General features: G+C 39.8%; 1 protein-coding gene across 1 annotated transcript in view; it reads left to right on the top strand.

Annotated features, from left to right (window-relative positions):
• The window catches only part of ST6GAL2 (ST6 beta-galactoside alpha-2,6-sialyltransferase 2), a 34430-nt gene extending 24832 nt beyond the window's left edge, over window positions 1-9598 (top strand). Inside the window, exon 5 of the mRNA XM_066621338.1 lies at window positions 9330-9598. Coding sequence (XP_066477435.1) covers window positions 9330-9598 — 269 coding nt within the window. The remainder of the gene's footprint in view (window positions 1-9329) is intronic.
• Window positions 9599-12570: the final 2972 nt, after the last annotated feature.

The following is a 12570-nucleotide window of genomic DNA, read 5'->3' as shown; positions in this document are numbered from 1 at the left end:
ATAGTAAAAAATACCAATGAGCTTGGTCTCAAGAAATATGCTTTTATTGAGTGCATATGTTAGCATGACAGAACAAGCAAGACAATTACAAAATTGCTACATTGTCACACTATGTGTATGTATTTAATATGTGTATGTATTTAATATGTATTTAATATGCAACTATTTATTACACTTAAAATAGACTCAAGTCACTTGTTGATCAACAATAGGTGTAGGCAATGTGTTTACCATCACGAGCTATTCTAGAAACAAGAGTGCAGGCAAGTAGCATTTAACATAATGTGCCTGTAATTAGTTTACACAAGCTACACATAGTGTTAATATTTTATTGTGTGTGTGCATGTGTATTAATATATGTACACTGTTTATATAAATATACACACATAAGGAGATATATACATACACATACCTACATGTGTGTTTGTATATGTACATACGTATGCATGCATGCATACACAAATATACCTCAAATGTCTTCAGCCAGCCTTCAGCAGGGCCCAATCCATCCAGCTCTCCAGCACTGATGCAGTTGTGCCAGTGGGATCTGTGCTGCATCCTGTGGTGTGGGGGCAGTCATGGAGTCTTCCTCAAGGTATGAGAACATTTGTTCCCTTACCTTGGGGCTGCACTGTGGCTGCATCGGTGCTGGAAATTTGGATACCATTGAGCCCTCTGTCGCCATTCTCAAATATTGAGAAACTGATTGAGATTTGAAAAAAGAAATTTTCTCCTGTCCAAAGTTTCATTTTCTTCCACAGATTGGGGGATGAACTTCTGGCCTAACATTCCTGATATTTTTTCCATTGGACACTTGACATTTTCCTTATTCAAATAGAGCACCCACATCATGTTGGAATCTATCAAATGTCTGGTTTGTACAGCAAATTAACCAGGGCGTATTTGTTACATATCTGTTTATTTTTGAGGTGTTTTTAATATGTTGTACATCACATTTTTGAACTTTAGTAATGGTAGCTAGAAATTTGCATCTTAAAAATGCACCCATCCCTCACCAAGTGGATATTTTCTTGCATGTAACCATTATAACAGATAAAGATATTAAATGAAATGAAGCATTTGGGACAAATTAGACGTGTACATAATCACACAGTGTGGACAGAGAAAGGGTTTTCTTTTTTTAATGGTGAGAAGGTTGGCTATATAATGTGGCAGAACTACAGGAAGGCTAGGGAGTTTTAGCTGTGATTTTGATTCTCACCATGAAGAACCTCTTCTGCTTGCTGTGTCAAAACATTAATTGAAAGCCAACAACGGTGTTTTTTCTTCTAAAATTGGGATCAGAACCATGGAGGAAACAAAGCACTAAAGTCCCGCTCCCCATCTTTCACCATGGTTTTGCCACATTTTGCTATTTGTTAAAAAAAAAACTCCCCCCCCCCCAAAAAAAAATTCTGGCAACACACAGAGATTGCACACACATCTAATGTAACCCCCAGTCTTCCATAAAGACCAACAGCTGTTTGTCACTATGGAAAAATCTCTTCCGTTTCATTCAGAAGTAGAGCTCAGAGTTTCTGGGGTGGTCCTTTCATTCTGAAGGTGAGAGCAGATCTGCCCATGCCAAAGGGCATGCACCTGGATCTGCTTTCTCCGTTCCTCATTAGGAAGCTGTCTGTCATCTGGGGCAGAATGCTGGATCAGGACAACAGTCTACACGTTATCTATTTAATATTCAAAAAAATAACATGTCAGTGTTTAAAACTCAAAACTCTCACTTTCTAGTTACATTCTGGTGACAGTAAATCACGACTTTAAAAATTGTATCATTTTATGTTTCTGGCCTTATACTTTTTACGGTGGCATCAATCCGGGAACTGAGACCGTATTAGAAAACTGTTCATGCGCTGCTGTGCTTGCAGCTCTTTTGGTCAGGTGTTAAAGAAGATGATCAGAATACATGCATGCGTTGCCCTGATGCCAGGTTCTGGCTGTCTGTGCCAAATAAGGGTTTTGTTATAAATGATTCAGTTAGCAGCCATTTGTTAGCAGAAATGGATTTTCATGCTTGCATCGTTAGCAAGATAAGGGAGTGCATGCGTAAATGCATGCTTCCCAATATATCTGCTGTGGAGTTCTCTTCAAAAACCAGGATCTATCAACTGTACAGAGATAACTGGATGGGCAGCCCAATTCCCAGCTACTGCTGCATCCTATGGCTGCATATGCTCCCTTACCCCATGTAATCCCCAGCTGGCCCCAGTGAGTCTCCTCGGATCTGCACCCACTATTGAGCAGGCACAGATTCGAGGCGACCTGTGTCTGGTCTCCCGGGACAGGAGGGGGGTTAGGAAATGGCGATAGAGCCTGCTGCCATCTCTGATCCTTCCTGCCCCACCTTCCTCACACCCTCCCACTCCCCAGAAGGCCTATCCCTTCCCCAACTTACCAGTCCGCTGCCTGGCGCTCACCGATACATACAATGTATGTAATCCTGGATGCAGCATGCCTACAAAGTTAGATCAGGTTTGCTGGCAAGGATTGGGGCAAATGAGTTGTGTGTCCTTTTACATTATCTGAGGTTGAAAAAGCAACACCAGTACACATTGCATTCATTAATGTTTTACATATAGTTTCACAGAATATTTGACACATACTTAATGTGTTACTACGAATAGTATGTGACAGTCTTTTTCTGTAAATGGAAGACGTACTGACTTTGTCACACCCCATTAGCTATATGAGAGTTGAATTAGAACTTGCATTATGAGAGACAACCATTTAGCAGTAGTGAATTCCTTAATGCTGATTTTCTGTTAATTCATCAGATCTCCTTCTAGGTTTGAAGTACTAATCTTGGAGTAACCAGACATGAAGTAAAATTATTCTAAAAACAAAATGGCACCTTTGTTAATAGCATATTGCTTGTGTGTATTGTCAGATTACAGGGATGTTATACATATAATTTTTATCTTGCACATAAAAAGCTACTACTAGGTATTTCATCTTTTTTGAAGGTATAACTACTTCCGAATTTTGAAAAAAATTATGAATTTCAGAATTCTGAAAAAATTTTGAAAAAAAATTCAAGGAATTGCAGGTGCTTACTGCCTTCAGAAATTGAAATATCTTTTTAAAGTGTTACTTTTAGAAGCAGGGCTGAATTGGTTTTTGAAGTGTCCTGTTTGTTTCATCAGTCTTATACAACAGTGTTCTCAATGAGATAACCAAGCATCAGTTGTGGGGTTGTAGCAACTTACAAGAATGAAAAAGTTTGAAGACCACTGGACTAGAGCACCACCAGGCAAAGGAAGAGGCATCTGGTGTACCCATTAAGGTACCAGGAAATTGTGTCCCAGTTCTATTCAGTTTCTTAGCAATTGTGCTAAAATAGTTTTCACTAGTGCCAGGCTTCATGGTAACTTTTCCTGCTCTCTCTAACAAGAATATTTGGCTACAGTGAACAGTGCTAGAAGGAAATGGGTATGGACAGTGACAGGGAGGGTGGACTGGTGGTGGGGACAGGATTGATGGTGGGTCCCCAGTCTAATTATTTATTTATTGGGGTCATGGCATGAAAAAGGTTGAAGACCACTGTTATATAACATTGGTATAATAAAGCAAATTATGTTATGTGTACCTCCAGTCTTATGAAAATGGCTTTTTAATGAGGCTGCTAATCACAAAATGTAACCCCATTGCACAAAAGAAACATGCTGGCCATAAAAAAGCTCTTGAGCAATCAAAATGGCAAAACTACTGACACTGTTTTTTAAATTTAGAATCCTTATATGTTCGTTTATATAAACTATCCATGTAGAGAACAACATTTATTTAATGTTGTTAAAAGATCTTCAGCATAGAGTGCAAAAGCCCACAGGTTTGAGCTATGATAATTTGGTAATTTTAAACCATACCCAAACATTTCTAAGTCCATGCTGTGTGCCAAAAAAAGACATACATTTCTTTACTTATGCCATTTGTGAGTTTATGCCAGAAAATGCTGAACTTTATTCAGAGATAATTGGTGCCAGTCTAGAAAAGTAATTTATGTGCCAGTGTCCATGTCTAGGTTGGCACTCTAGGTATGAGCTGCCATTGCTAGTATGGATACAGTCTTGCAACCAGCTTGCAGTTCAGTGGAGCTGCTTCATCACTAGAATAAAAGACTGCTATTGGGGAGAGACGCTTGTATACAACACCTGGGTTGCATGAAAGGTGCTCCTCCACTGTGCATGCACCATAGAAAATTTGATAAAACAAACCATCAGTTAGGCAGGAAGAGAGAGAAGTGGAAAACAAGAGAGGTAACATCTCCCAGTGATCACTGATGGCAGCACAGACAGCACTGCTGACTTCTTAGGCATGTGTGTGCACTATACAAATGCATTAGCAAGCGTGTACTGAGTGAGACTGTTGAGAAAGAAAACTTTCTTACCATGAGTACATGTTCTTTGCATCTTCTGGGGGGAGGCATTCCAGATAGCACCTTCTCCTGGAACAGCATAACTTTGTCATGTCCTTTCTGGGGGAGCGGCTTTCCCACACTCCCAGATTAACTAGGAGAGATGGAGCACCTTCACATTCACAGTCTGTTCACCTGCCCCCATCATGGTACAGTCTTCTAGATGTACTCTGAACAGAGAGTGTACTAAGGAAGGAAAAAAAATTGGGACCCTATCTACCTCCTCATGTGTGCAGTGAAAGCAAAAGCCTTAAGAATTTTGGGTCTGCCAGAGACAAAAGTGATGGATGGAACTCCAACCAGTTTATACTTCTTGATGTATCCTGAGACTAAGTCCTCTGAACTAGGTGACTCTTCATGAGATTGCCCCACCCAAGGAGACTGACATCTATAGTGATCATTGCTCTGAGGAAAAGTTCAAGGCTGGTCCGCTGCAACACATTCCCTGGCACCAGCCATCAGTCCAAGGCTCATTACAAGAGGTTTAACCAGCTGTATTTAGCTTTAAATATTTCATAAAAGATAACCCAGTTCTTGAGACATTAATAGAACAACACCTTGGCACATCCTTTGGTATTTATTTTTAAGAAAGATAACTTTAGATCAGCCCTTGTTCCTTCATTCCTTTCTGCATAAAAGAGACCAGGAGCAAAAGTGCATTAATGATCAACAATGTTGATCAAACTGCAGTCATGCCTCTGCATTTTGTTGAATTCTGCAGCCAGAGATCTCACATGATAAACCCTTAGAGTCTAATTAGATACTATATGGAATGCATAACATGATCTGATGGTTTTTGATTGTTTTTCAACAACAACAAAAAAAAGCAGCTGAGGAGAAGAGAAATGGATTGTCATCATAATGGGGAGATAGGGAGCATTATGACTTTGCCCCCACCATGATTCTGAACCCAGTCATAGCCCCTGTGCTATTTTAATTGGGAAGAAAACATTCCATTGGATTTGTAGTTATTTGAACAGTCATGGCACAGGTGAAATGGCACAATGATGCTCAGATTCGAACATTTAGGACCAAACTGCACATTATGCACAGAACATTCTTAATAATGTGACTCCCAATCACACCCTCCATCCCACAAGAGAAAAAAATATCTCATTAGCTGCCAGTTGCCAATATTTGCAATTGCCTTCTCTCTGTTTGGTTTTCCAAACTTCAGCTCCATCCTTGATGTTGTGTAGATTTTTCAAGGAGAGGCACAGATTTGTGACCAGTCAAGCTATATATAGACCACCAGCCATACGTGCTAGCCTTTCAGAGACCAAGAGAGTGGCTGACACCATACAGGGATGGTGGGACTGCTTTGGAGTTGGTGGATTTATATTAAATAATTACAAATCATCACTAGATTTTCAGCCCAATCCTAACAGGCACCGAAGCAGCAGGCCACTCAGCTCATCCTGTATCCAGCACTGGGAAGGAGCAGGATGGAGGTCTTCTTGAGGTTAGGGTACATTCATTCCTTACCCTGGGTTAAAGCCTCAGCCTGTGCAATGGGGCTATTTGGATCTGTGCCTATTAAATTGCTAGCGCAAGTCTGAGAAGTCTTGTGTTGGGCTTTCAAGCCTGGGAGGAGGAATCGGATGCAGCGTTTGCTGCTGCCGCTAATCTCACTCTCTCCCAGCCCTGATCTATCCCTCCTTCCCTGCCCTTACACGCCTCTCTGCCTTCTTCCTGCCCCTGCTCTTCCTAGCAGGTGCTTATCTGCTCCTGAGGCACTGTTTGGATCAAGCACTGACTGGGCAGTCTTTCTGCTGGTGCTGCTTACTCACAGAGTGCTGCAAATAGCTTTACAGTGCTTTTGTATCAACCTAGGCTAGTGCAGTGGTTGCTGCACCAGCCTAAGTACCAGTTAGGATTATGCAGTGAGCTATATAACTGCATCTGTATCTGAAAACTGCATCTGTATCTCAACTCCTGATAAGGGAGATCTTGTTTTGTGAGCTTTGAGAAACTGAGCCAATGTCTACAAAGTTGTATTACTAATCTACAGATCCTACACACAAGAGGCTGTGTGAACCAGTTAATACTTCTAACTCTCCTTAGTAGATACTACGTATTTGAAATTTATTCTAGTGGACAGTGCTTATCTTGCTACAATCTAGTGTTAAATTCTAGTTTAATAAAGTTGGAGGTGATATCTTGATAATTTCAGCAACAGGTGTTGAAGGAATCTGCCATTAAACTTCAAGGAATCCTCCATTAAATGACTCCTTACTCTGTATTTGGATGACAGATCATTTTTTCACATTTCTTCCTACATCAGAGAAAGTAGCAGTAGCAACAGATCTTGTTTTGTTCCTGCTCAATACCCAGCAGATTTCTTAAGAGAAAATAAAACAGACTGATACAAAAAAGCAATATAGGAGACAGCTTGTACTCATTCATAAGAGTGAATTTTCTTTGGACATCTGTGGCGTGGTCTCTGAAATTGGCTCTATGCTGGACTCTGGACTCAGAAGGCAGATCGTCTTTTCATCCATCTGTGGAAGTACTTGGCTGTTGCATGTAACTACACCTGCTGCTTTCTGGTTTAGCTGGATGACCGTGACCTTTGACTGGCATATGGTTTCTCTATCAGCAGCTGAAGAAGGTTGGCAGTGGAAAAGCAGGAGAAAGCATTTATAGAACTGAAAAAAAACAAAAGAGGTTTATTTTGTAAATAGTAGTTTTCTAGATGCAAAGTACTAACCAAATAACAAAGCTTGTGCAACCTTAAGGAAATCCTGGATCGTAACTGAATAACCATTTTGCCTCTTTGTATTATTGGATTGTGGGTGTCATTGTCCTTGTGGACTGAATTAATACATTTCATGTTAACTATTTTCCCTGCTTTATTTTTCTAATTCCACAAGTAAGATGGGAATGAATTAAGAAGTGAGATGGGACCAACTTTAATGTTAATGGATATAGTCGCACCTCATCCAGAGGTGATTTGTGGCTGTGACCCTTTTAATGAGATCTCTGTGTGCTTCAGGAGTGGTGGAAACCAACAAGCTCTGTTTTACAAACAATTCAGAAAGCAAAAAGAGTCACAGTCCAATTCTGTCCAGGCCGGCCAATGTCCTAGTGCCTTTTTCACTGGTGCTGACTATCACAGAACAGTCAGTGCCATTGTAAAAGGCACTCCAGCAGTGTACCACTGGGGACACTGGCAGGAAGGTCAGATCCATCAGCTCTCCTGCAGCCAGCCAGTCTGTGGGAGAGGTGGGAAGTGGCGAAATGGGGGGGAGAGATGGAGGCAAAGTGGTGATAGGGAGGCTGTGGGGGGTGAATCCAGTGGTGATGGCATGCACCAGATCGTATCCCCTTTTCTTGCAGCTTCCCCCCCCCCTTTTCAAACTTGCACTAGCAAAATCCCTAGCACAGGTCTGAGGAGAGCACTGCATTGCAGGACAGGAGGCTTATAGAATAAGGGGATTTAAGTTCCCATTCACCTCTGAAGCCACCCGATCTGACCCTCGCCCCACTGGATACAAAGGACCTGTTTTTGGTGTGGCTGCATCAGCGGGGAGGGGGAAGGAGAGGCTTGGGCTGTCAGTCATGTTTTTCAGTACTTTTTGAACAGATGGACCAGTTCCTAGACTGTTGGGGCACCAATAAAAGAAACATTCCATGGACTGTAGTCACATTTCACCTACAGTTTCTCTATTATGTATTTCAACAAGCTTAAATATTCTTCACTGCTTCATTGACCAGAAAAAATCAAATATGCTTCACTGACAAAAAAAATTCAAATGCTAATGATACGTTGCAAGTATGTACTCAAGGGACTTGTTAGAGTAATCAAATCAATCACCCTGTTTGAGGAAGCTACATGTGTTCTGGAACTCCCATGAAGATCTTGCATGCATAAGCTGCACTATTCACTTTGTGGAAATTGCCAGGGATGCAAAGGCACAGGTAGGCATGTGTAGATCTGCTCAGGCCATCAGAGCTCTTGCCATAATTCTTGCAGCAGCGGAGGTCTCAAGACTTAAATTTCTTTTATATCCACAAGGTAGCTTTTATAATCAGGTGGCTATATTCCTGGAGGTTTCTATCCCTCAGTTTTGTTCAGGGTAAATTTTGATAACTGAAATCATTCTAATATTGGACAATTAAATAAAAGATCAGATGTTACTGACCGGATACATTGCAAGAATGTATTCTAGCTGCTTTAGGATTAATCTGGTGGGTAGAAATAACTAAAAGGCTTCAACGTTTCTAGTTCTTTGAAGGAATTTTAATCAACAATATGAAGTCGTATCCTGAGGTGTTTGTAAACAGGGTGATGTGAATTTTTCTGTGATCTGCATGTTTTTTATGATATTGTCTTGATGTTAATTGAAAATAGCAAAGGTGTAATTTAAAACAGTGTGTAAGGAGAAATTTTTATCCATTCATCTGTGATTAATTGCCAGGTTTTGTCTCTTAACTTAGAGCAATGTAGTACAAGTGGAGTGCATGATACCTTTTCAGGAATTTTCAGTATTTCAGAAACGGAAGAGTTTTGTGAATATTTATTCTCAAATGCTGATTTGAAATTTTTTCATTTGGAATGTGATGGGGATTAATTTGTAATGCACAGGGTTGCTGCCTTTGCTTGGGCTTAGGCTAAACATACTTTCCTATTTAACACCATAGGACTTATTTTTGAGTAAACATGCACTGGATTGTGCTATTACATTTGTCTAACAGAATGTGATGTTTTGGTCATCTATGATAGATTGTAATATGATGTTTCTTTGTTCATTGTAACTGGTTACCTGACAGTTTACCAAAGGAAGTGTGCAATGACTAACTGTTATACGTGCAACAGTTAACTAAATTTTTTTGTATTTCATTTGTGTTTTTTTAGTATTTGACTGTGATATTTACATATCATATACACTTTGTTATCTAGGAATCCTCATCATGATGTCGATGTGCAGCGAAGTACATGTATATGAATATATTCCTTCAGTCCGACAAACTGACCTTTGCCACTACCACGAACTCTACTACGATGCGGCTTGTACCTTGGGGGCTTACCATCCGCTGCTCTACGAAAAACTCTTGGTGCAGAGGATGAACAAAGGCTTCCAGGACGACTTGTATCGAAAAGGAAAAGTGATTTTGCCAGGGTTCCAGTCAGTGAAATGTCCTGGACAAAATCGTTTCCCATACGCATAAGAGCGAAACTTTCTAAAACAATGTGCAATAAGGTGCTACTGTCATACTATAAACAACAAAAATACTTGAAGAATGGCTCCTAGACCAATCTAGTCTTGAGTCTATAAACTATAAGTAGCAGGCAAAGCGGGGGGGGGGGGGTGGAGTTCTTCTTCTGAAGCCAGAGTATTTATTATGCTTTGCAAATAGAGGTTTTGGGTTTTTTTGTTTTTTTTAAGGCTTAGCTTTGAGGGAAGCAAAGATACAGCAAAGGCAAACATACCATAGTATTTGTATGTGAGACCTCTTCGAAACATCAGATACTTGTACTACATGTTCCAGATTGCAGTTCTTTAGAAAAGTGATTTTAATAGCTAAATCTGACCTAGCATAGAAGTTCTTACAATGAAATGGAAATAAAACATGGAGAATTGCTCCACAATGTCTTAGGATTTCTCTCTTTCCCCGTGTTAAAAATATGTTGCAGTACCAGATGTGTACTGAATACAATGAGCCATATTCTTTAATTTACGATCATTTCATTTGTTCCCTTCTAAGGGTGAAGCTTGGCACCTTGATGTTAAAATGTTTGTGCTACTCTATTTTAATGTGCAATAAGACTTCTCGTATTTTGTCAGGTCCATGAATGGATCCTATGTAAAGGAAACATGAAGGAAGAAGTGAAGCATCTCTGCCTCCATGCATGGTGCCTCTCTCTCAGTGGACTAGATCAAATTCAGTGTTTAAAGTGGCATATCCCCTCAGTCACTCTTGATCTCTTGATCAAAGCCTAATGTTCTCTTAAAAACTCATTTAAATGATGACTCTTTTCCTTCTCTCATCAGGTATATTAATACTGGAAATCATCTGTTTTGTACCAGTTATACTTAGTGTTCAGAAATAAGCAAGGGAACTAGCTGCTAGACGCATTTCTAGTTAGCCCTAGATGGAAAAGTAGAGAGCAGTGACAGAATGGAGCTCACTTCCAGATGCAGTGTGGGTCTCAGTGGTCCATAGGGTAAGAAGCGCTATGGCAGGAAGGAGCCAGCCATGAAAGATCAAGGAGAAAGGGACAGTAGCATCCTAGGGTGATTGCATGAACTGAAAACCATGACTACAGAATTCACTTGTTAGTCACTTAAGACCTGTAAGTATTTATGAATAGCCCACACCCACTCACACCCCTACTTTCGTGGAAGTAAATAAGAAGGTAAAAGTTTAGAAGGTGATAAGAGAAGAGCAGGTTTACTTCTGAGCTAAGAATGTGGTGCAAGATTGTGAAAAATTGTCACTATCCATGCAGAAGAGCATTTAATCTTAATTCAGAAATATTTAAACACTGGTTCTGCACTTGAACATTACTCCCTTTGCCACTAACCCAGAAGGAAGATCTGGCCATGGAAACCTGATTATTTTCTTGAATCATAAGAATGTAAGAAATGTCTTGCCAGGTCAAATTTAAGTTCCAGAGTCCAAATCCCAAGGGTCTGAGCTATGATAATTTGGTAATTTTAAACCATACCCAAACATTTCTAAATCCATGCTGTGTGCTGAATTGAAGAACTGACCTTTTATTTTTTTTTACCCAGATCATTCATACCTGCATGTATATACTTTTTTTGCTTTTGAGAGAATACATGAGGCATAAATACATTTGAAAGCTATTGCTTTCTTTCATGACAGCACACAGTGAAGGAAATACTTGTGTATAGATGGTCATTTTCAGTGAGCTGCAACTAAGAATTGAATGCCTTGGACATTTCTTCAATGACCTTAACTCAATTTACATAGTCCAGATACTTTTAAAGATGAAGCTAACTTAGAAGTCCTGCAAAAGGTAGACTAGCACAAACTTATGGATGCCACAGATCTTCAACCATCCTTGATCAAAGATTTCAAAGCCTGCTTCCCATTTCAACTTTTGACTGTTCCAACACAAACACCTTGGCAGTTTAAGCTGCAGTTATTTTAGTCCACACTGACTTCAGCAGAGTTTGAATTGTAAGCTTAAAAATATCCCTGGTGGATGTTCTGACAGTATTGGCTTTGCAAAATTGAAGGGATAAAAACTTCCACTGCATTTTATTTCAATGTGATTTTGGCTTTGGGAGGGCAAGAAGAAAGGAAAAAGGAAGAGTAGCAGAGGGGTGTTATCTGTACCAATCCACGCTTCCACCATCCCTTCTTGTTTTAAAAATTGTGCTCAAAGTAAAGGGAAGCATAGGGAGAATCACTGAGAGTTTATGAAAAGCTCAAACCATTCATTTTAAGACAGTGAATGATTGTGCATTAGATGTTGAATAGTTTTTTGTATGTTTTCTTAGGCCATGGTATAAAATGTAATGCATTTTCAGTCTAAATCAGATGTATAAATATTTGCATATGTGTCTGTAACTCCTACTTGAAGTCAGTGAGAAATCTCACTTTAAAAAGTACGAAGCCTGTTTGTATGAAGCCTTTGCTTTATTTGCTAGTTAAGAAGCAAGCAACATAAAGGGGTTAGTGGAAAAAGTGAATTTTGATTGACAGATGGGCATAAAGACATTGACATATCTAAAGATGAAAGCTTCACATTTTCTCTGCACTGATGGTTGTACAGATGAAAAGTTGCACTTAACATCTTGGGTAAACATGCTGACTTTTCTGTTCCTATTTGTTATGGTCCATGCTTTCCACTGTGAATTTTTAAATGTGGTGCTCTCTCAGTTTTTATGCATAATGCCTTTTAGATAGTTAAATCAAGGTGTTCTTGTGTTGTACAGGCAATTTCTTTGAACTAGTGAATCAATTTTTACTCCTAGACAAATTAATTTTTTCTAGTCTCTGATGTGATTTAGGCTGTAATGCAGTCCACACTTGCCTAGGAGTAAATCCCATTAAATATATTGGAACTTAGCCCCAAATAAACATGCATAAGATTGCACTGTACAGGCCCAATCCTACCCCATCTTCTGCCGTGAAGCTGTGCCCATGGTGCACACACTGCATACAAT

The sequence above is a fragment of the Tiliqua scincoides genome, chromosome 3 (assembly GCF_035046505.1).
Source record: "Tiliqua scincoides isolate rTilSci1 chromosome 3, rTilSci1.hap2, whole genome shotgun sequence".
In the NCBI taxonomy this organism is placed as follows: domain Eukaryota; kingdom Metazoa; phylum Chordata; class Lepidosauria; order Squamata; family Scincidae; genus Tiliqua; species Tiliqua scincoides.
The sequence above is the reverse complement of the archived record's forward strand: the minus strand, read 5'-3'. Positions and strand labels throughout refer to the sequence as shown.